The sequence below is a fragment of the Diabrotica undecimpunctata genome, chromosome 10 (genome assembly GCF_040954645.1).
Source record: "Diabrotica undecimpunctata isolate CICGRU chromosome 10, icDiaUnde3, whole genome shotgun sequence".
Lineage (NCBI taxonomy): Eukaryota > Metazoa > Arthropoda > Insecta > Coleoptera > Chrysomelidae > Diabrotica > Diabrotica undecimpunctata.
Genome location: NC_092812.1, coordinates 9,247,144 through 9,273,277, shown reverse-complemented (window position 1 = coordinate 9,273,277; position 26,134 = coordinate 9,247,144). Strand labels below are relative to the sequence as shown.

General features: G+C 35.2%; 2 protein-coding genes across 2 annotated transcripts in view; both read right to left on the bottom strand.

Annotated features, from left to right (window-relative positions):
• Nucleotides 1-1,266: 1,266 nt before the first annotated feature.
• The window catches only part of LOC140452223 (uncharacterized), a 365,408-nt gene continuing 340,540 nt past the window's right edge, over nucleotides 1,267-26,134 (bottom strand). Inside the window, exon 4 of the mRNA XM_072546348.1 lies at nucleotides 1,267-11,277. Within this exon, the coding sequence (XP_072402449.1) occupies nucleotides 11,112-11,277 (166 nt within the window). The 3' untranslated portion in view covers nucleotides 1,267-11,111. The remainder of the gene's footprint in view (nucleotides 11,278-26,134) is intronic.
• On the bottom strand, nucleotides 14,529-16,372 carry LOC140452225 (uncharacterized). The gene is made up of 2 exons (XM_072546349.1): nucleotides 15,313-16,372; nucleotides 14,529-15,252 (listed from the first exon to the last, which is right to left on the bottom strand). The coding sequence occupies exons 1-2, from the start codon at nucleotides 16,352-16,354 to the stop codon at nucleotides 15,065-15,067; spliced, it is 1,230 nt and encodes a 409-aa protein (XP_072402450.1). The 5' UTR covers nucleotides 16,355-16,372; the 3' UTR covers nucleotides 14,529-15,064.

Genomic DNA, 26,134 nt, shown 5'->3' with positions numbered 1-26,134 from the left:
ATAAAACCGGTAATTGTTATTAATACCCAATTTTTGAGCACTAGCGGCAAGATGCTGCCTTAGTATATCCAAGTACATGTATTGGTTCATATTCCCTTCAATAAAATGTATGATACCTACTCCTGCAGATGACATACACCCCCACATCATCACTCCACCGTGTTTTACCGTAGCTTTCATATTTTTTAATTTTAGTTCTTCATTCGGCTTTCTCCACGCCGATATTTTTCCATCGAACCCAAACAAGTTAATTTTGGTTTCATCAGCAAATATTACTGAATTCCAAAAGTTCAAATCTTTGTTAATGTGCTCCCTAGCTAACACCAATCTAATACGACTACTTTCATGGCTACTAAAAGGTTTATTTCTAGCAGGTCCACCATGTAGGTTATTATTTCGTAATATCCGTCTAATTGTTTCAGGGTTATATTATTTTCCAAACTGTCTTTTCACCTCATCTCGCAATTTTGGTGCATTTTTTGTACCATTATTTGCTATTTCTCTGACAATACATCTTTCCTCACGATCGGTAAAAATATTATTTGGAGCTAACCTTGATTTATTTTTAACTCAATTTTCATTTCAGTACCGTTCAATAATGTGCTGAACTGTGACGTACACTTATTTACCATTTTGTATGTCTCTTTGGCTATATCCATTTCTATGGTGAGTAATAACTAAATTTCTTTCAATAATCGTAGTTCGGCGACCCATTCTTGAATAATTTTGTTATTTGACGATTAAATACTTTGAAATGTCAAATTAAACATAAAAATAACTACAATATGAATTTATTGCAACGTTTACTTCGCAAATTTCAAATTAATAAGTTGTATAATGCTTTATCTTATCTGCATCATTTTAGCTGTGACATCAAAATCGTACATAAAATAATTAAATATTTATTGTTATTTAAATATGGTATATCTGAAATCCAAAAAATAGCTTATACCATTTTAGAAGACTCATAGTAATTTAATTTCAGTATGTAATTTTTTTCTAATAAATATTGAGCCGCTGACACAAGCTAGTTTTATTAAGTAGCGACTGCATCATTTAAGCTGTGAGCCACTGTATATATACATATATATATATATATATATATATATATATATATATATATATATATATATATATATATATATATATATACATATATATATACATATATATATATACATATATATATATACATATATATATATATACATATATATATATATATATATATATATATATATATACATATATATATATACAGGGTGTTTCAAAAAGTTATGTCATAAATTAAATCACGGATTCGGGGGCCAAAAAAAAATTGATTGAATCCAACTTACCTTAGTACACAAAGTGTACACAAAAAAGTTGTTTTTTTTTTTGCATTATCTCCTAAACTACTTGACATTTTGTAATAAAAATGGACACGTTACTTTCTTGTTCTGAAAGCATTTTTCATACAAAACAAGCAACAAAATCTAAGCGCACAGAAAAATTCTAAGGGTGGTGTGCAGCCCTAAATCCCTCTTATCACTTTTTCGAAAAACTAGTTTTTCCTAGTTGGCCACAAAATTACAATTAGTTTCTACGGATACAATAATTACAAATAGTTCCATCAATATGGAAATGGCAGATATGCAATTAACTTTGGGTAAGTTGGATCAGATTAAATTATGATTTCAATATTTAATATGCAATTTTATGTCGTTTACGGAAAACGGGTACGAAGACGAAGACATTTTAGAAATCATTGAAGAAGTCCCTGGAACAAGTACAAGGTTAATAGCTGCTCAACTAAATGTTTCTCACGTAAGGGTTTGGAGGCGTTTGAAGGATCAGCTGCTTAAACCCTATCACTTAATAACGGTTCAAGAGTTATTGGTTGAAGATTATCCTAAAAGGATTGGATTTTGCGATTGGTTGTTAATGGAAAACACTAGAAATGTTAATTTTTTTAGAAATATTTTGTTTACCGACGAGGCTACCTTCAGTAGAAATGGAATAACAAACCATCCTAAGGACCACATTTAGGCCGACGAAAATCCTCACGCCAAAAAAACGACTCATCACCAAAGGACTTTCAAAGTTAATGTTTGGGCAGGAATTATGGATACCAATCTAATAGGCCCAGTATTTCTTCCCAACAATTTAAATGGTGATAATTATTTGCAGTTCTTGGCAAACGATTTACAAGAGTATTTGGAAGAAGTGAATATTGCAATAAGGCAAAATATGTGGTTTCTACAAGATGGCGCTCCTTTGCATTCCAGTAATGAAGTCCGGGAATACCTTTGCAGGCAGTATCCTGGTCGGTGGATTGGAAGGTGTCGTGACGCAGCTATTTCTTGACCACCCAGAAGTCCAGGTCTTAACCCCATAGACTTTTGCTTTTGGGGGTTTATGAAAGAGAAAGTGTATTTTGTAACAATAGAGGACGAACAACAATTGAGGGTTAGAATAATTAAAGCGGCAAATCAATTTCGTCAGAAAAATATGATTTTTCAGCGCATTCGATTTTCCTTATTAATACGATACCGAATGTGTATTGAAGAAAATTGTGGTCATTTTGAACATTTATTGTAATATTATATTTATAGAGATTATAGACATTTTTTGTACTTGTTAATTCATTTAAGCCATTTATTTAGTCGCACGTAATTTTTTAAAGGTGAATCAAAATGGCCGTAACTCAATAAAAACTGTTTTTTGAAAAAAGTGATAAGAGGCAAAAAAATTTTAAAAATAATGTGTTAAACTAATGAGGCCACAAAATTCATTTGAATTGAACGTACTCAAAAGTTTGGGGGGATTTAGGGCTGCACACACCCTTAAAATTTTTCTGTGCGCTTAGATTTTGTTGTTTCTTTTGTATGAAAAATGCTTTCAGAACAAGAAAGAAACGTGTCCATTTTTATTAGAAAATGTCAAGTTAGTAGATAATGCAAAAAAACAATTTTTAATTTGTAACTTCAAAGAGCTGTAACTTTTTTTGTGTACACTTTTGTACTAAGGTACATATTATGACATACCTTTTTGAAACACCCTGTATACATAAACATATAATTCCATGTTAAACGGATTTCTGTTTATTCAGATTTCAATGTATAGAGATTGGTGTAGGGTAAAGATAAAGCATTACATTGAATGGCTCATATGTGTATACCGCATAAAAATTTGTATTTAATTAAATTTCTTTTATTAAAATTGAAGACATTTAATTGCTTTGAGGTAGTAAAGGGTTTTTAATTCATTGATAATATTTTCATTATGTTTTCATAGAATTCAGTAGATAAAACTGAATAACATGAACCAAACAATTAAATACAGAAATATAGAACTTTAAAGTTATATATTTCTGATAAACTTGATAAGAATAGAAAATCGTATTGTTACTACAGAAGTTAAATTTTCTTTAAATAAAGTAGAAAAAAATCATAATAATCATAATAAAAAATCAATATAAAAACTATTATACCTTCAGATATGTTCGTATATCGATGCGTAACTGTTCTAGGACGTCTTAGGACAGTTTCTTGCCGATTAACCAACATACCATTCGATAATGATATACTCCACATATGAAAATCAATACTAACACATTTAGGACAATTTTAGACATGGAAATCGAAATTACTATGAACGGGATGCACCTTGCCCTCACAAATAAAGAAGAATACAATTTTGGCAGAGCAGATTGGTCAGAAATGTCCAGATAGGACATTTCTGGACCAAATAAGTCAAATTATTACGACTTACATTAACAGTAAATAGTGAGAAATTATAATATCAACACAATAAACAAAAAAATCAATTGAATAAACATAGCAGAAGTTAAATAACTTTGGAGATAAAAAGTAGGAAAAATAAAAAAGAAATATATTTAGAATAATTATGGGTAAAATAAAATCAATAAAGTAATTATATGCAAATTATATAAGAGAATACAATTTAAAAAAAATTACAAATTAATTAATAAGAAATGTAATTGTAAAACAGGTCAAATAAAGATCTCTAAACAAATAATAAATTATATAAATTTATAACCTTTTTGAGAGTTACCTAAAATCACGTTAAGTGAAAATGTGCATTACATAATGAAATGAAATATTTAGATCTATAGGTGCTGTATTTACAGCACTTATTTTATTATTTTGTAGCAAGATCTGTATCAAGATTATTTTAAGTGGAAATACGTTTTAAATATAGTTAAATTTTTTGTATTGCGGCTAGTCAAAATACTTAATTTTTTTAATAGAATTTCTTTATTTACAGTTGGATTAATTCAATTTAAAAACGTAAAAAATTAACAAATAAATAGCCCCAGAACTCCCGTTTTTAAAACTTTGGTAACCGTATTATGGTTTTCATTTATATTACAAACCAAATCTAACATTGTGACGACGTAGTACTTCAAAATCTTAAGAGTTTAGTTCTTAAGTCAAACTCTTAAAAACTGCAATATTAGAAAAATGTAAAATATTTAGAGATCTTAATAAAACATGTCAAGCTGTTTTACATCACAAAAATCTAATATAAAATATAACTAAATAATCTCACACTATTAACAGAAAAACAATCAAAAGTCAAAAGTTCATAATTCGAAAATAAATATTTTGTAAAAAAAAACTTACTATCCACACGCATCACAAGAAATATGAATTTAGTAAGTTTAATTAAGTATCTCCAAAGGCTACATGAGACACTGTGTTAAGTGTATGGTAATTCTGATCATAAAATGCTAAAATATTATTGAATCTTACATTGATTTAAGGTCCAATGGTCATTTAAATACTGATTTGTAGTTCTGCGCATATCACAGGCAGGAGAATTAAGAATTATTTCAGGACAAACCAAGCAACAACCACCAAAAAGTAAGTCTGCGCAATAACACATTTCATATATATTATTAATTTGTTTTTATTAAGTTGCAAAAAATAAAAATTAAATATTCCTGAAAATTCTATTAAGCGGAATCACATGGTCGTCAACGACGAAGACAAGTTATTGTATGTTTATTAATGGTGATAGGTATGTATTTTCGTGATTTCTTCACAGAGAAAATAGTTTTAAAATTTGAAAGGGATATTCATAGTGGTTGGCTGTATATAGTGTAAAAAACCTTATAACGAAGTAAAAACTTCTTTTTTGTAAAATGGTAAAAAATTTTACCCAAATTATCCAAAATGGATTTACAAATGTTCAGAACGGTTTCGATCCTATCAGAACATCCTCAGTGAAAAACTTCTATATAGTATTTGGAACTAGCCACATGATGAGGTATATGTCCCTTAAATTACATTATTTGAGTAACTCAGATTGAAATTAATAAGACACTAAGAATAGGTCGATAACAAAGGATTATATTTTTCAACGTTCCCTTAAAAACCTCACAAAAACAGTTGTATTAAAAATTACCAGTTTTGTTTGGTTGTGATGTTTCGATTTCCAATCCGGAAAACTGGATGGAAATGGAAAACTTGATATTTTAGACTTAGGGAAGAGTGCTTTAAGAGTGCGCACTCGTCGATTTTCGGAGTGCGTCGTTGATATAAACAAAGTTTTAGTTTGTACCGATTAAGCGAAGTGTTTGTAGATGACTTGAGCAGTTTAGGCAAATAAACACCGATAATAACGTTATTAGGTAACTGTAATTAGTTTTATCTATTTTCTTATTATATTTTGAAATTTTTGATATTGTACACAACTGTAGTTTGTAAGAATTTCGCGGTAATATTTTACCATACCTCCAACAAACTTTGAATAATCGTATGTATCATACCGTTGTTTGTAATTTTGCACCAAGATTTGCAGCAGGCAGCACTAGCATTTGTTAAAACATGATCGTTTTCTAAGAGTCTTCTTCAAGTGCCATCTCCGGGGCGGAGGTCGGCAATCATCATAGCTATTCGGACTTTTGAGACGGCTGCTCTGAAAAGTTCATTTGATGTAGATCCGTACCACTCTCTCAGGTTGCGCAGCCATGACATTCTACGCCTCCCTATGCTTCTCTTTCTCTTTCTAAGAGTGCGCAGTCATTAATATTATAGAGTAGGCTCGCTAAACCAGGTTCTTTTTATAACGGATTAACCGTATTTTTTCTTTTGTTTAAGCATGTCTGGCAGAAAACGAACTTCTCAGCGTGCTTTATGCTACCGGTGGTTATGGAGACAGCAAGAAAAAGGGTTGAAAATGGAGAAAGTAAGAGAAGCGTGGCAAAATCTATAGGAATGGCGGAAAGTAAGTACAGAAAAAGGCTAAAAAGAACAACTTTAGCTACGCAGCTGGGAAGATACGACATTACTTTAACAGCAGAAATGAAAGAAGAGTTGTGCAACTATATAATTATAATAGAAAACATTTTTTTCTGTTTTCATTCTTTTTTTAAATAAATTAAAACATCGTTTTGATAGAACTTTAAAAATGGCAGGCAATGGCTGGCTACGTGGATTTTTAAAACGACACAAAGCTGTTAGTTTGAGGCAACCCACCGCTACTAGCGTCGCCAGGGCTATTGAGTTTAATGAACCACAGTGTAAGCGGTTTTATGAAAATCTCTCTGAATGAATACATATAAGGACCAACTAATTGAAGAAAAGAAGAATAAAGAAAATAAGAAAAAAAAGCCGCAATACAAACTGGGTGTTGGCGATAACCTAGCACCACCGCAAGCGCTTCTGGGAGGGAGTTTAAAAAGGAAATCAGATGTGAACCTCAGATCGCAAAGAAGATACAAAAAAATGAAAAAGCTGTTTTCAGAAAACCAAAAACAACGCCTAATAAGAAAATTTGGAGCTGTCCAGGATGCAACGAAACATTTAAAGAACTCATCACAAAAGACTGGATTAAGTGCATATCATGTGCTGAATGGTGGCATGAAAAGTGCAGTGCCACGCAGGTTTTGGATCTTATAAATATGACATATGTTCATAAAATTACATGCGAAATCTTACAATCCTAAATGTGTAAAAAGCGGGTTTATAAGTTGTTGTAAGATTTTCTTGTTTATGCATCAACTGGCTAAAATAAAAATAAATATACATACTTTCAACGCAATTGGTTTGGATTTTACACATGATTAAACCTTAAGTGCGCATTCTTGAAGCACTCTACCCTACTTGGTCTCAGTTTTGAAGGCATCAGCCATGTTTTCACCTCTAGAGCTGAATTTTTTTGAAAACGATTCCGGATTGGTCAAAATATAAAAAATGTCTGTTTATTACAATTCATTGTGAAATAGCCACAAGCAATAGTTTCAGAAGCATATATTACCCAAACATCGGCTGTTATTTTTAATACAATGGCGTAATGAGTTATATGGCTTTAGATTCCCTATACTCCATATTAGATGTAAATGAAATTATTGATATTACGCAGTAACAATTTCTAATTATAGTATTTATGGTTTTAAATTTCTTTTTGTGTTATTGCCTGGTTTTATACAAACACAAGATTTTGAAAAAGTTTGGATTCTATTTTATCAGATCTTACAACGGAAATCTCAAAAAATGTACATAACTAAATGAAACGGAAGAATGACAATCTACATTTAGATATTTAAATCTGTATATCAGGATATCTATGTTAATTCCCTACCCTGGACATTTCACATTCATATAACTAGCTATAACCTTATATATTATTTGAAAATAAATAATAACAGTAAAGGATACATACAGATATTTTAAGTTTGAATGAACACTTGGAAATGCCACTTTTAAAATAGGGACTATAAGAGCCAACTAATAGTTGAACATCTGAATGTTACTCACATTTTTAAAATAATTTAAAAGATATAAACGACTCATAAAACTTGACTTTTACAGATATATATATATAATATCAAAACACTATATTTACAAGATACAAACTATAATGGTGAGAAATAATCAATTGAAATATATTTACAAAACATCATCGTTGTGAGTATGTAACAAGTTGTTCTAACCCTATGTAAAAAGCAGTGTACCGTTAAGATGCTTAATTTTTTTTTCAAGTTAAATCTAATAAATTTCATTATAGGAAATACATTAGGTATATAAAAGTGCCTTTTACTTAATTAAATGTAAAAAATAGATCTAGCAGGAAACAATTAGCACTGAAATCACAAGATTACAATTAAAGAGGAAATCCTCGCTAAACCAACAAAACTCAACATTATTGTTGACAACTTAAGCAGTTCAAAATATAATTGTTTTTATAAAGTTAGGCAGGCCAAAATACACGTTATTTGTTATTTTAACTGGTTAAATCCTAAGAAAACAGAGATGGTCCTCTTTACCAGGAAAAGAAGAATTACGGGCTTAATACCCCCAAGGATTCTAAACTTAGGTCTAAATTTTTCTGACGAGGTGAAGTACCTTGGTATTACCCTTGACAGGACGTTGACATGGAACTCACACTTAGATGGTAGAGCTAAAAGAGCATATGAGCAGTGTCGACAAACGGTCAGACGCACTTGGGTCTTTCGCCCAGGATGATCGCCTGGGTCTACACTGCTGTCATTAGGCCAATGCTAACTTACGGAGCTATTGCTTGAGTACCAAAAGTGCTACAGGCAACGGCGATTAACAAACTAAACCATATTCAGCGGATGGCTTGCATAAATATAACAGGTGTGTAATAAAACAACACCAACTGCTGCAATGGTGTTGATCATTGGCATCACGCCTCTAGATGTATATAAAGAGGTGGCGCTAGTGACAATGATGCGACTGCGCTCAGCTGGTACAAACCTTGATGTAGGAATGGGACAATTCAAAATAGTAGAAAGATTGATGTATCAGAACATTAAAGACGAGATACAGACAATGTTGAAAAGCAAATATTAATCAGGTAAGGTAAAAATACAACTATACAAAATAACAATACATTTAATAATAACATACTTTAGTGAGACATGGAGAATGACAAAAAAATTAACAAAATTTAATGGACATCTGGGAAAAGAAAGATAGTCATGGGTGAGAAGATCAAACGACAAGTTAAAGAAATTATACAATCAACTAAACATAATATAAGTGTAAAGGCACAGATACTTAGATGGCGAGACCATCTAAGGCCTCGCCATCGCCTCGCCTAAAAAATATAGGTGTTCTGAGAGGAAAATAGATAACAGACAGGAGTGAAGAAAAATCACATAGCAAGCCATGGAAAAACTCAGCATACAAAGAAAAAGAAGTAGAAGTCGAAGTAGAAGTAGTAGAAGTCCAACAAGTAGAAAGAAAAAGTGAATAAAAAAAGAAACTGTTTAAGCCATGTGCCTTTAAGGCCTTTATTGGCAGCCGTAGCTCAGTGGCTATAGGTCTTACGACGGTTTCTGTAAAGTCGTCGCTCCTGGCTACGCAAGCGGTCATTAATTCTCGCTAGAGGCGCTTGAGCGACCTGAAGTCCTAACACTAGACCAGTGCCAGAAGATTACATGAATAAAATATGTAGAAAGAGCCAATTAGCTGCAATACGACCAGTTTATAACATATAGGTTCTGAAAAAAGGCCTTTAGTCCACATTAGAATGAACATAGACAAGCTACGTGAAATTACTTGGGGATCTTCAGCCGAGACCCTACGATCTGTCCTTGGTCTGGTGTTTTCAGCAGTTGAATATGTCACTCATCTTTGGGTAAACAGCACTCACACCAATAAGATTAACGTATAACTATACAATACCACGCGAATTATTACCGGCATCATTAGTCTACCCCGACTTACTGATTACCTGTCTTAAGCCGTATTCCTGCACCAAATGTACGAAAACGTGCACTTAGGAATGAATGAATAAGAAAAAATCGACCAAACAAAAAAATCAATCAAACCAACAAAAAACGAACTTTTAGTAACAGCCAAACAACTGTCCGGGACAAAATTCAATGTTGTCTCTTCTCGAAAGAAGGAATGGTCGCAAAAATTATCTCCACAAATCCAGAACCTACCATGTATTACACAAAAACCACCTATTAAGAAAAACATGGATGGACAGATCTCAATAGAGTTCACAAATATCATGACGCATGTCCAGATTCTTAAACAAGTAGGGTAAGCTACCATCCTCAAGTGCTACTGTGGTGGTTCAAAACAGACGCTACAAGAGATAGTAAAGGAGTGACAACTCAGGGCTTATGAAGGCATCACGACGATTTTCTGTTAGCTATGAATGAAGTTATAAAGTCCTTGTTTGTGTAAGTTTGTGTTATCTTTTGTTACTTTTTACTTTTGTTATATCGTAATTTTGAGATGCGTATTCGCGATTGTTTCTTCTCCACTTCATAGTGAATGTCCGTACTATTTAAATTGTTTTTCGCCTATAACATCCTTTATCGTACTGTCTACGTGCATTATCATTATTATCCTTTCTTTTCTTTCATGTTAAGCAAAAGAACTTCGTGCAATACGATAGGCATAGGCAATAAGTAGACAAAATTAAAATCGGTACAACGCGCTACATAAACCTAGATAGAGAAGCAAAGATTAATTCAATTTTTAAGTCCAAACAATTTATAAGCTATGAACTGCTTTTCTTAAGTCTTATAGTAAACAACGAAGGTAACAGAGTCAGCTTTATATTTTAACTGCCTATTGTTACTGCTAGTTTACCCAAAAAACTCATTTTATATAGGCTCAGTCTTTTAAAATACCTTGATTGTTTCTCCAAGTAAAACCATGACAAACTTTCTGCTGTATGATCGGAATACTTTTTTACAATTTTGTAGCCAATTCCTAGTCTCTTTTCTTACATAAGATCATTTTTATGTAAAAGGCATCAGGAGTAGTGTGCAAAAATAGTTAATTTTGTTAAATGTAGTTTGTGTATTATGAATTTTATACATTTTAGTGGCAAAAATAAGTGAAAACCATTTAAAATATCTGTTTGAAATGTTTTAAAAAAAGTTCACAAATGTTCGAAGAAAAAAATGTACATTATAACGTAAAAAAATAAAACATTACACCTAAATACGTTATTCACGTAATGTTTCACTTTTAATAGTTTCGTATTATTACTATATTACACTGTAGGAACAATTTGTTACAAAACACTATCAATTAATAAGAACCCAATTCACTTCACTAATAGTTGTAAAACTCAATGTGGCCGTAGTTCCCACACCAGGACAGCCATTCCTAGCTATTCCTCTGTCTTTTTGACGCTACCTCCGAAGATAACATTCCACTTAACATGTATTTCAGTTGAGGCATGAAGTCAATTACATTTCTAACTTGCACTAACAGTACATTGTCACTTGTGTTTGCACACATGCCACTGTCCACCAACAACCGCATCTGTGAACTAAACAAAAACAACAATTAGTTTCAAAATAATTATAACAATTATTGTACATTCTATCAAATATTTATCTACTTAAAATTAAATCATATGCAAAATATAAATATCAAAAATAATTATTAAAAAACTAAAAAAAATATTAGATCAGTCATTAGAATCAGCCTTCCTTCCTTCTTTTGGATATTTAGTCACTCCCACATAAGGAATGCATAATAAATATAAATAAATATCACATTTAAATTTTGTATATACATTATCTTATTTTTTTTAATACAAATTTGAAGAAAATAAACTTAAGCTTAAACAAGCGTTAAGCACTTTTGGTTACTTTTGTAACATACATAGAAAAGTTATTTGTCAGTAATGTAACGAAATTCAAAAAACAGGGTCGTTCAAAATCAAAACTTAGTTGGAGATGACATTTGGGTATTCCTGCTTTAACAGTCACCATGAGATGTGGACAATGACCAAAATGGCTCATTATTTTTTATAGTAGTCAGAAGGACATGGGAACCACCTCCTATTCGATGCCAACTATAGAGGCATTTTCAGATCTGAAGCTTTGAAGAGGGAGTATAACCCCGATCTTTGTTTTCCTATCACTGATGACAAAGGCAAACCTCTATCAGCATCAAGAAACTGAACCAGCGGAAGTCATGTCCGATTTCCCTCATAGCCAGCACCGCCCTATTCTGATCAAAATCGGCATTATCATTCCAGTTATAAGATCGTTTCACCAGGAAAGCTAACTGTCCTGCTTTCTCTAATAATTCTCTTGACAAATGCTTAGGCTGATTCTCACCAAAAATCGTAAACTACAGGAATTCCTGGATGGTTTCCAGGAAATCAGGAAATCGCAAACGAATTGCTTCACACCATTGATACCGCTAGGCGAGGGAAATATACTGAGACAGTTAAAAACCTAGATTTTAAAAACTCGAGTAGAAAAGCCCGGTCACTGCTGCGAAAACTATGAGCCACTAACTCACCCGACCACCCAACTAATCTAGTAACACCAAGCCAAGTGGCGTTCCATATATTGTCTACCTCAAGAGCACCCCAAAACCGCTTACACACAACTCAAGTTAAAAAAGACCGTAAGACTTTAAAATCCACATGTTCACTTGAAACAGAGTCTTCCAACCCCATCAGCTGTGAAGCAATTACTGACGCTCTTAATGAAATAAAAACGGATAAAGCCCCTGGCTTTGATGGAATTCATGCTGAGTTTCTAAAGCATAGTGACAGATTTACTAGGCAATGACTTGCAAAAGTTCTTCTCAGACATTCTTCAGACGGGAAATGCTTTCCATCAACTAAAAAGAGCAAACATCGTCGCCATTTTAAAACCAGGAAAATCTAACCATCTACCAAAAAATTGCCGCCCAATTGCACTTCAAAAGTATGGTTTACAAAGTAAGTTTTTGGAAAGATTGCTATATAATAGGATTAGTCAAACATATACCTGTGGAACAAGCAGGATTTAGACCAAACCACAGCTGCACAGGCCAAGTCTTAGCATTGACTAACTGTGTTGAAACGGTCTTTCAAAAGCAGCTAAAAATATCTACTGTGTTCATTGATTTACCAGCAGCGTACAATACTATCTTACTACGTAGATCATTGATGTCATCAATGCTATGCAACAGTTTCCAAGTCATTATGGCGATAAGACTAGCACCCAAATGAAATTGAACAATGGCCTTCCGCAGGGATCGGTGCTGGCCCCTCTGCTCTTTAGTCTTTATATAGCAAACACGCCCGAAATAAAATCAAAGAAGCTGGGATATACAGACGACTGGGTACTTGCTACGAACTATAAACAATCGGAGACTACTGAGAAAATTTTAACAAACGATCTCGTTACCCTCGAAATATATTTCTGCCGCTGAAGATTGCAGCTCAACGCCGCCAAGACGGAAGTATCATGCTTTCATTTAAATAACATACTGGCCAACTACCAATTAAAAATCCACTTTGTCACTAAACACCCTAAATACATAGGTGTGGAACTTGATAGAACGCTAAGCTTTAAAGAACATCTTACGAAGACCACTGCAAAACTCAGAACACAAAATAATATTCTGCAAAAGTTATGCAATACCACATGGGGTTCCTTAGCGACTATACTTAGGTCGACAGCACCGGCACTCGTGTATCCCGTTGTGGAGTACTGTGCACCGGTGTGGCTCAATAACCCTCACACCAAACGCGTTAAACGTCCAACTAAACCAGGCTTTCCAGGCAACTCTCCCTGACAAAAGAACAAGCTCCTGTTAGGGAGTATATAGGTAGGCTTCGTTCAAGAAACAACCCACTAGACTCTGCAAGAATTCTAATTGAAAGGAACTTTTAGATAGCCGACCGTTGGCGAGAATGCACCTCCTGCCAATCAGAATATGCCATGTATTACAGCCAAATATATATTTATATTCGGTCAAAGAAATTATCAAATCCATTATATCCCCCGAAAAAAGTGTACCCTAATTCTAAGGTACACTAACCAAAAAGGCAGCAAATGTAACCGGAAGTTAGCAGAGGAAGATGGAAATTCAAATATATCAGCCCGAAAAGTATTTATTTCCTTTACTGAAGAAGAATTTGATGTATTTTTATCTTATTTAAGTTTAATCAAGAACCTGTACCTGAAATGCGGAAGATAGATTCCTAACCTCTGTTTCGTGCAAGCATGTCGCGAGATCGGTTTAAAATGTTTCTCTTAAGATGATTCTGTTAAGATTTATTTGGTTTGATGTAACAGACTGTAAATGAACAACTGTTTCCTTATAGGAGACAGATTAAGTTTACCCAATACATTCTCTCAAGACCAGAAAAATACGGAATCAAATTTGTTTGGACTTGCAATGCAGCGAATTCTGATCGATAACAACTAGTTCAACTATATACGGCGAGATCACAATTCGGCGAATATCAGTTAAATATAAGTGTGTGTACAGTTTCGATTCTAGTGGTAGTTGCGTTGGAAATGAAGAAAATATGGTCCACAGGAATATATAAAAGTAATTCTTACCGTTCTTCTAATAAAGAAGAATTTTTTACAAGAAACATAAGAAAATATAAAAGCTGTACATAAAGGAAGGACTTTTAACATTCTAAATATAATTAACTCGTATATGTCAGGAGCAATAATGATAAGATCAATAAGACAAATATCTTTATTTCGATCAAATTCAAAACGGTTCTATTCTACTGAGAATTTGTAAGAGAACTTGGAAGTGAAACAAACTACATATGAAGAGTCCAAAGCAAAAACGATGAAGGTCATTAAAAGTTAATTGTCGGTAAATTGAATTTTAAGTTTCGAAACCAAAATACACTTACAGCAGGAATATTAGTTAAAATAAGTTAGCAGCCATTTAGTGCAACATTTATTTAATTATATTATGTGAAAACCTCATGTTTATAAGTCTTTTAATTTTTAACCTAAAAAAAAAAATAATTCCAAAATACAAAAAATACAACGCAAAAACGTTGGTTGTCATGACAATCTTGTCAAAAACGATCTAATAATCTATGCTATTTTAAAGGAATTTCACAAATATGCAAAATAACAAACTTAAGCCTAACTTATTATTATCTTTCAATCTAATAATAATAATTATATATCATTGCATTACATTATATTGTGATAATTATTTTATTTATTTTTACCCTTGAAACCAGTTTTCATCTTTTTGATTGCTGCCTTTTTACGCTTGCTAACAATTTCTATCTTTTTGATTACTGCAGTTTTCTTGTTTTTTGAGGTCCTATTATTTATATCATTTCTTTATTCTTTTTCTTCGTCTTTCTCAGAGTCGCTCTCTATGACTGTATGCAATACATTAGGATTTTTCTTCGCTTTCCTTGTTAATTTGTGGGGTAGATTACCATAAAACTCTGAAGCACCATCAGTTTCACAAAATGTTTTTAATTGCTGTAAGTTTTCCCATTTTTCCAAACTGATTGGTATGGATTCTAAAAAAGAGAAACATATTGATACAAAGAGTCTTAAGACTTAATTCAGTTATTCATTACCTGTATACTTTTTATCTGGAAGAAAAAATTCGTCAGGTCCTGGCATTTCCGTTTGATTGATGAAAGCATTACGAACTATTGCAGTTTCCAAGGCCCCATTATAGCTTGAACGATATGTTAGATATCTGGGATGTACGGATTCTGCTTGAATTTCCCGAACTGGCTGTACTGCAAATGGACATTTTACTACGTAATATGGGGCTAAATATTTATTCCATTGACGAAAAAAGCTCTGTTCGAGATCAAAAACTTTAAATGGGGTTGGCTTAGCTCTTGCTCCTGTAATTTCATTAATCCAGTCCGCAATAGTCTCAGCTTTAGTATTCTGGTTGATAAGGCCCATATTCTTATCACACTCTAGATAAGAGTGCCCCCTTATAGGAAAGGTAATTTTGATCTTGTCAAGTCTTCGAGTAGTTACAACAACGTAATGGATATATCGAAAAATATTGAAATTTTTGTTTTGCCCCCCACATGAGTCGCAAAATATTTCAAGCTGTTTGACTTTTTTATCTAACTGAGTAAATATAAAATGGTGAAGCATTGAAATCACTTCGTCGGACCCTTTAGCAGCAATATTTTCCGAGTAGCAGTAGAAGTATGAGTCAGCTGTAGAAAGAACATGTATATTAAATGAGTAAAATGCAAGCTGACGTTTATAATATACATCATTAGTGGTAATGTTCGGTAGTGGCAAATTTTTTTGGAAATCCATAGCAATGCTTTCGTAGTCTGTAACTTTCATGCTTCTTTTTCTTGCTGCTCTCTTTCTAGCATAAAAAACTTCAGCCTTCCTTAAGTGTAACTCATTCTGAATTTCTAAATTTTTTAATTGTTGCATTAGTTCTACTTTGCCGTCTGTCATTGGCGTATTTTCAAGTTTTCTCTGTAAGCTTAATTTCTCTGCGTTAAATTTGTCGCACGAACTGCATGTGTCGCTTCGAGGGTATCCAAATTTAATATTGAAATTATGATTAAAGATCTTGCGATAATATTCGTACGACACAGATCCAACATCTAAATCAGTGTACATATTGTACATTTTCTTTAAATTAAGGCTCTCCGGTAGAAAAAAAGATAGTGGATTTTTTACGGCTATAATGACTTTGTCTGCCTTTAAAAGAACTTATATGATTTTTTACAGCCTCCAAGGTAGCAGGAGGTTTGGTGCAATGGGTGTGTGAGTACATTCCCCTCATGTCTTTTGGTGAATTGCCACATTTTTTTAAGGACTCCTGAATCGTTTGTAACCACCTTCCAGAAATTCCATGCAAGGACAGAAATGCCTTTCTACACACCGGAACCTCAATGATATTATTTCCTTTCATAGTTCTTACCTTATAAGAATATGCCTTTTTATGAAATTTGGCTATCTCCTCATTTTGTCTTGGGCGACGTTTTTTAATTGATAACATGTTTATTAATCCTGTTAAATACGAGCTTTGTTCATTTTTAGAAGCCATTTCATTGAATTTTTTTATAATTAGTTTACGTTCAGAAAAATCTAATATTTCAAAACATTTATACCTCAAGCATTTACAGTCTTCGCCCAGCTCGTGGGAAGCTAACCTCAGTTTTTTCATAACGTCTACTTCTCGCCCAAAAGATTGCCTTTTTTAGATCCCATATTCAACTTTTCAATTGTATCCGAGTCACTGCTATTGTTCTCTTCATTTAGTCTTTGTATATTCATTTTATCACCACAAAACTACACAATTCAACGCGAAACAGGTATTGCTCTGGTATTGTTTTGCTTTATAATACACAATAATAACAAACTGACGCTTAATGCGCATTTAACTCGCACACCTGCTGCTCGCACACATACTGACCTTAACCATTTTTGCTGTGTTTACCCGTGACATTCATCGTTTTTGCGGTGTACACCATTTTTTGTTTATGAAATAATTCCGTAACTATGAGCTTTATTGCTGTGTACACCGGTTTAATATATACAACAGACCCTCATCTATTTTATCGAGTTTTAACCCATTTTAAAGAAAAAAGTGACTTTCATCGTTTTTGCTGTGTACTCTTCATATTAAAACTGCTGAAACCCTGTAAATTAACATCATTTTCTTGCTAAACAGAGTTTCTAAATTAGAGTAATGTGGCTTTGTAAGAATTAGCACATGAAGAATTCGCACAAAAAAAAACTGGAAATGCAACACCCTTAGAAAACCAAACAGAAATACACATTACAAAACAAGCCCTAAATTTGAATATGTTATGAAAAGAGGGGTAGGCAAATAAAGAAAAATACATAGAAAATGAGTACAAGAAGAAATTGTTAAAAGAAAATAAAGCATCAAAATAATTTCGGGGATTGGAGAGATTGGTAAAAGTGCTAGTGGAAAACCAAAAACGAGCTCCTAGAAGAAACGTTATTTTTAGTTTATGCAGTTCACTTCAATTAAAGCTATATTTAGTAACAAACTTGAAACGATCAGAAATGTAGATAATGCTAATTAAAAATAAAACAATAATATGTGTCTCGGTAACTACATTGGTAATATATTTAAGACAGGTAAGATCTATATAAATATAGAACTGGATTCTGAAAACAACAAATTTCCACCTCATTTTTATTTCGATCATTTAAAAAATTTTAGCAACACTGGTCGAACCATGAAATGTGGGGAGATCGGATGGGAAGCTTCGGGCATGAACTACATATAGATTGCTTCCCTCTCTGTTTCGTATTCGTAACATATGCCTCAGGGATGTATAGAACTTTAAAATCCCATCGCTAATAGATCCATATTTCGCAAATCATATATACACGTCTACTAACTTTTATTACAAAATTCGTTTGCAAATCATATCATTGTTTCAAATTGAGATGGCAAATATTGACATAATCTACACGTGTTTAATTTTGATATTTATTCACTGTATAAAATATAATTTACATATAATTTTCAGGTTACATGAGTATTTCTGCTTAACGGTATTACGAAACTAGGATGAAAGGTATACTGAAAACGTAAAGTATTTTTTCCATAAACATACAGTAGCTTTGCTGATTACTACCAAAGGCTAGTAATCTGAAAACTAAATTAAAAAATTGTCATAGTTCATAAAACAAATATTTTCTCTTCATATCCACATGTTCTTATGTAATTTTTTTCTGGAATCCATCCGATATATACTTGTCGTACTGCAGTAAATTGGTTTATTAGTTTACCAGCTTGTACATTAGTAGTAGATAAATAAGTAGAAAACAGAAAAAGTAGAAACATACAAATATCTGGGAACCTGGGTTGATGACAAAAATGACCAAAGCAGAGAAATCAAAGTCCGAATTGAAACTGCAAGGCAAGCATTTGTGAAAATGAAGACAATGCTTACCAACAGAGACCTTCAGTTGCATCTCAGATTGAGGGCTCTAAGATGTTACATATTTTCTATCTTACTATATGGAATGGAAGCTTGGACATTGAAGAAACAACACATAAGAAAAATAGAAGCGTTCGAAATGTGGTGTTACAGAAGAATATTAAAAATTCAGTGGGTTCAAAGGATTACCAATGCTGAGGTACTACGACCTCTAAATAAGGAGTTAGAAATTATGAACAGCATAAAAAGAAGAAAACTAGAGTATTTGGGTCACATAACCAGAGGAGAAAAATATGAGCTGCTGAGAATTATTATGCAAGTGTTACGATAAATATACTGGCCTAACTTTTATGACTAATTATTCTGTTTTATTGTAGAAATTTCGGTGGAAGTCTAGAACCAAAATTATGGTGAATGAGCCGGCTAAGCTTCTCGATCTTTCGATGCAAGACAATGCAATCTTTCGATGCTGTTCTAGTATATCAGGATTTCGTATATAAATACAACATTTTTATATGGAGGGCCAGTTAATACTCAAGACCCGCGCTCGCGAATTTGTACGTACGGATATAATAAATTATTGTCAGATAAGTTAATATAAATAAAGAAATAAATTAAATCCGTAAGTGTTATAAATATTGAACCTTTTAATAAATTCACAACAAATGGTGTCAGAGTGAGATCGAACATAAATTAGACTTATAATAATAATACAAGTGAATATAAAATAAATTGTGAAAATGGCTACGATTTATGAGCTGACAGTGACTAATTTAAGAAGACATCTTGAAGACAGAGAATTAGCTTCCACCGGAAAAAAGGCTGAGTTAGTCCAACGACTAAAGAACGCTTTGCCAGAAGAAGGTCTAGATCCAGAGACTTATATATTTGAAGACGCTGTCATCTCGTCGATCTCGAAATTGGAGAACAAAGTTTCTGACGATATTTCGAAAGTTTCTTCTGATGTAGCCAAAGTTTCTGGTGATGTAGCCAAAGTTTCTGGTGATGTAGCCAAAGTTTCTGGTGATGTAGCCAAAGTTTCCGGCGACATCGCATCATTGGAGAACAAAGTATCCGGCGACATCGCTTCTTTAGAAAGCAAAGTTTCTAACGAGATTTCTTCTCTGGAAAGCAAAGTTTCTGCTAACATCTCTAAAGTCACTTCAGAGATATCTGCTCTTGACAATAGAGTGTCTTCGTTAAAAAACCAAGTTGCTGCCGATATGTTGGCCTTCGAAGAAAAGATATGGAAAGAGATGGAAAGGAAGATGGAGGAAACAGGGACAGCAGAGAGAGGTAACAATCCGATTACAGTGGAGATAAAAGAAGACGAGACGAAATGTAAGTTGGAGACACGGCCGAAATTTGAAGGAAGTGGAGGTTCTATTCATGTTAAAGTCCCAACTTTTGACGGAAAATCATCATGGAACAACTACATGAAACAGTTCGAATCAGCCGCAAGAGCAAATGGATGGTCTGAAAAAGAAAAGGCTGTAAACCTGACTATCGCTCTTCGAGGAGATGCCTTAGATGTGCTTCAGACCATAGCCGTAGAGGAGACCGATGATTTCGAACAACTGAAGAAGAGGTTAAATATGCGATATGGCCACGAACATTTGGAGCATGTATATCAGTCGCAGCTCAAAAATCGTAGACAGAAGAAAGATGAGGCTCTTCAAGAATATGAGGTAGATATTGCCAGATTGGTACGATATGCTTATCCAACAGCTCCCGAAGACATGATGGAAAAATTGGCCGTTCAAACGTTTATTGATGGTCTTCGTGATCATGAAATGCAGAGAACACTACGATTAGCTCGTCACAAGACGCTGGTTGATGTCTTATCCGCCGCCCTCGAATACGAGTCAGCTACGCAGGCCTCTGGCGGGTACAGTAAAGTTAGGACTGTAAAAGAGGAAGGAAATGAAGATAAACTTGACCAGCTCGTTAATATGATGAAAAGCATGACATACAAGAAAACGAAGACCATCAGATGCTGGAATTGTGGCGAAATAGGACACGTACGAAGCTCCTGTAAGCACCCTAGGTATGACGCAAATCAAGAAACTCACCATCAGGAAAACTAGAACGGGTCAGCCTTAGGGGGGCAGCTTCGACCCAAAACTTTTCCAAAGACCCTCTCATACTAATAGCTTCTTTGAAATGTCGTGAAGATAGTGTATATGTAGATGGAGAAATAAATGGTAAAAGACATACGTTGTTGGTGGATACCGGAGCGACCAGAACCATTATACGTCCAACAGTTATAAACAGCCGTAAGAAACTGTTACCAACGAGGTTGCGACTTCGGACCGCTACAGGTGAAAATGCCAACATTCATGGAGAAATCCAGGTACAATTGGGAGTTGGAGCAGAAAAGTTCGTCCATACTGTTATAGTTGCTGACATCGAAGAGGATGTTATATTAGGAATGGACGTAATGAATATGCATGGATTCCAATTGGATTTTAAGAATAAGGTAATCAAGGTTGGCAACGAGGAGGTATTTCTTCATCCACATAATGACAACACCGTGCAAGCAGCCATTACAGAAGATACAGTCGTGCCTGCGAGAAGCGAAACGATCATAGTAGCGCGACTACAGGGAATTGTAGACGAAGGGACACCTGTTATGATGGAGCCTTGGAACCACGACGATGAGGTTGGCCGTGGAATCATAATTGGAAAGGAATTGGTGACTTCGGCTAAAGAAATTCCTGTGAGACTTATCAATGTCAACGACTACCCAGTGACCATCAAGAAAGAGACAAAGGTAGGAACTTGTGTACCTGTGACATCCATAATCCGTCAGGCGACAACATCTGATAATTCCAACGACAAATTCGACCAAATGGTTGCAGTTGCAGGACAGTCTCTAAATCAGATGGAGAAAAGGAAATTAAGGGAATTTCTTCGGCAGTATCGTGATATTTTCGTACCGAAAGGAGGAAAGACGGGAAGAACTACCGTTGTCAAGCATAAAATTGATACTGGTAATGCTAAGCCAATTCGTCAAACAGCTCGACGATTACCACAGGCGAAAAGAGAGGAAGCTGAAACGATTGTTCAGGAAATGAAGAAAGACGGGGTGATAGAACCTTCTACGAGCCCATGGGTCTCTCCGGTGGTCCTGGTTAAGAAGAAAGACGGAACGACAAGGTTCTGTGTGGATTACCGTTTGCTGAACAACGTTACCAAGAAAGATAGTTATCCTCTGCCTCGGATCGATGACACATTGGACACATTGGCTGGAAGTAAATTGTTTTCTACTTTGGATTTGAAGTCTGGATACTGGCAGGTAGAAATGGACCCAGTAGATAAAGAAAAGACGGCCTTCACCACAGGATCTGGATTGTGGCAATTCAACGTTATGCCATTTGGACTCTGTAATGCTCCTGCGACATTTGAGAGGCTTATGGAAAATGTGTTGAGAGGGTTATCTTGGAAAACATGCCTGGTTTATTTGGATGACATAATCGTCTTGGGGGAGACATTCGAAGAACATCTGAAGAATTTAGAAAACGTTTTTAATCGACTTAAAGCTGCCCAATTGATGTTAAACCCCAAGAAGTGCCAGCTATTTCAAGGTAAAGTCAATTATCTGGGTCATATAGTCAGTAAAGAAGGAGTGGCCGTGGATAAGGGAAAAATCGATTCCATTAAGGAATGGCCAAAACCAACTGACAAACATCAAGTGAGAAGTTTTCTTGGACTATGTACTTACTACCGGAGGTTTATTAAGAAGTTTGCAGATATCGCTAAGCCATTAACGCGACTTACAGAGGAATCAAGAGAATACCGCTGGGATATAGACTGCCAAAATGCCTTTGAAACGTTGAAAAAGCATTTAATAACAGCGCCAATTTTGGGGTATCCACTGCCAGAAGGAGAGTTCATCTTAGATACGGATGCAAGTAATGTGGGAATTGGAGGAGTGCTGTCTCAGATTCAAGGAGGACAGGAACGAGTCCTCGGATATTTTAGTAAAGTTCTTTCAAAACCTGAGCGGAATTATTGCGTCACGAGAAGAGAACTTCTGGCAGTAGTGAAATCAGTAGAGCACTTCTATCAATACCTCTATGGAAGGAAGTTTTTAATCCGAACCGACCATGCCGCCCTTAAGTGGTTGATGCAGTTTAAGAATCCAGAGGGTCAGATAGCCAGGTGGATCGAACGACTCCAAGAATACGATTTTAAGATTGAGCACCGAGCCGGAGTTAGCCACAGAAACGCTGATTCTCTTTCCAGACGGCCATGCCCAGCAGAGTGTCCCCACTGCAACAAAACGGAATCCAAGGAAGCAGCAGTGCTAAGAACGACGATTGTCAACGACGACTGGACGCCTACTAAGATAAGGGAAGAACAAGAGAGAGATCCAGTTATACAGAAAATCCGAAAATGGAAAGAGGAAAACCGTCGACCACTTTGGCAGGAAATATCAAACCTATGCTCAGTAGTTAAGACGTATTGGGCCCAGTGGGACTCATTTATCATCGAAGATGGCTTGCTCAAACGAGTCCTGGAAAATGATGACGGTTCAGAGAAAAGAAGACAGTTGGTGATTCCAAAGAGCAGAATAGCCGAAGTACTTCGTCAGTTACACGACAGTCCATCGGGAGGGCATTTTGGTGTAAGGAAAACCCTTCAGCGAATTCGGGAACGGTTTTATTGGATGAACAGTTCCGACGACGTAAAAGACTGGTGTAAGAAATGTACTATTTGTGCTACGAGTAACGGGCCTCACCGGAAAAGGAGAGCTCCTATGAGACAATATAATGTTGGAAGCCCGTTTGAAAGAATAGCTTTGGACATTGCAGGGCCATTTCCAGAAAGTGAAAATGGGGGCAAGTACATGTTGGTAGTAATGGATTACTTCACTAAGTGGGTCGAGATTTACGCACTTCCAGACCAGAAGGCCGCCACCGTTGCAGATAAGTTGATCCAAGAATATATCAGCCGATTTGGAGTGCCTTTGGAGATCCATAGTGACCAAGGCAGGAACTTCGAAAGTGATCTATTCCAAGGAATATGTGATAGACTAGGCATGAAGAAAACAAGAACTACCGCGTATCATCCGCAATCGGATGGTATGGTAGAACGAATGAATAGGACAGTTGGCAAGTATTTGACAAAGATGGTGTCCGATCATCAGCGAGACTGGGACCAATACCTTCCGTTCTTCACAATGGCCTACAGATCTGCTGTTAACGAATCAACGGGCCAGACACCAGCCAGAGTCCTATTCGGACGCGAAATGCGACTACCTTGTGATCTAGAATTTGGGTGTCGACCTGGAGAAGATGTAGCAGGTGAAGATTATGTGATCGAATTACGAAGAAGAATGGACGATGTACATGAGTTGGTCCGTTCCCACCTTCAGATCGCTAGCGACCGAATGAAGAAACGGTACGATACACAAGCCGAAAAGGGTTGCTTTAAGAAGAACGACAAAGTATGGCTGTATAATCCCAAGAAGCGAAAAGGTTGTTCTCCCAAATTGCAGCAGTTTTGGGAAGGTCCATACCTCATCATGGAGAAGATCAACGATGTCATCTACCGAATAAGCAAGATTCCGAGGGGAAAGCCGATGATAGTACACCATAACCGGTTGGCATCTTTCGAAGGTGACCACGACGTAGATGAAGAAGTGGAAGTAAACCAAGTCCAAGATGTGTCTGACCTCACGTTTGAGGAATTCATGGGTGCCTATGGAGGTACCGGTAAAGCGAGACATGGTGTTACCACTGAAGAAAAGCAAGATCTACTCGCGCTCCCCGATGACTACTCGCTGGCCCTTACCATCCCGGCCAGTATCAAAGACGCACCAGGGTTGGCATCCGTCTTTCGAAGGAAGTTTGGTCGAGTTGCAGAACTTCAATGCCAAGTGCCAGCTCCCGGTAAAACCTTGAAACTCCAAGATGCATCACGTTACCTTTTCTACCTGGTAACAAAAGACACTGCCCGTGACCAACCTACCTACCGAGATGTATGGGAAGCCTTACTTCAATTGAGAGGGCACGTACTAGAGTCCGACGTGCAAAAGTTAGCCATGCCAAAGTTGGAGTGCCGCCAATTAGATTGGAGGGTTATCCGAAATATGGTGGAGGAGATCTTTAAAGACACCGAAGTCCAGGTGTTAGTCTGTTGCAATCCGCATAGTTACTGGTGCGGAGAGAAAACCGTCCCTTGTCATTTTTATACAACTGGAAGTTGTAAAAGAGGGTCCAGTTGCCGATACCAGCATACAGTTCCGGTTCCAGTCCCGACAAGGTTCCAGGAGGAACCATCTTTTAAGAGGGGGGCAATGTTACGATAAATATACTGGCCTAACTTTTATGACTAATTATTCTGTTTTATTGTAGAAATTTCGGTGGAAGTCTAGAACCAAAATTATGGTGAATGAGCCGGCTAAGCTTCTCGATCTTTCGATGCAAGACAATGCAATCTTTCGATGCTGTTCTAGTATATCAGGATTTCGTATATAAATACAACATTTTTATATGGAGGGCCAGTTAATACTCAAGACCCGCGCTCGCGAATTTGTACGTACGGATATAATAAATTATTGTCAGATAAGTTAATATAAATAAAGAAATAAATTAAATCCGTAAGTGTTATAAATATTGAACCTTTTAATAAATTCACAACACAAGGAAGGATCCAAGGAAGAAGAAGCATAGGAAGAAGACGCATCTCCTGGCTGAGGAACCTTAGAGAATGGTTTAACTGTAGTTCACTACAACTTTTCAGAGCAGCAGCCAACAAAGTGACCATAGCCGTTATGATATCCAACCTCCGATAGGAGATGGAACTTTAAGAAGAAGACATTAGTAGTTCTTCAAACGCTATTTCCGTCTAGGATCTAGTACCACGTAGTCGTTCAAAATATGATTAATTGTTTCAGGTTCGATGTCACAATGCGTAAGTTTCCATGAAATATCCTTATTGTTTTTAGGTCTTACTTGACTTGACACGTCCAGTAAAGAAGTTTTTATGATTTTCTTTTTTTATGTTCTTCCTGTGTAATATTTTTTTGGCTTGGACCATTGGTGCTACAACCAGTGACGTATGTCCAATTGTCATTTTGTACAGATAATATCACATTCATTCTCTTAAATCTCTACTGTAATTTAACCATAAAATCACAACACAAAGTGTTGTTTGTCTAGTTAGTTTATTAATTTATATGGAATCTGGTCTTTATCTGCCACTGGCTGATCTGTGAGTACAGTGCAGTTCCAGCAAAGTGTGTAGGTTGTTGCCATTTTCAAGTATATTATCAGGAAAGTATTGATAATAATGGAGACAGTTTTTTGGAGAAACTTCAGTTTTTTTAGATATCTATTGATGGAGAATTTTCCACAGAGTCGTGCCGTTTCTTATACTCATGTTATAGCAAATGTCTGTAGCATTAGTTAAATAAATTAATATTAATATTGTAGGGATATTAGATATTGCGAGAGATATTGAACAAATCACGGAT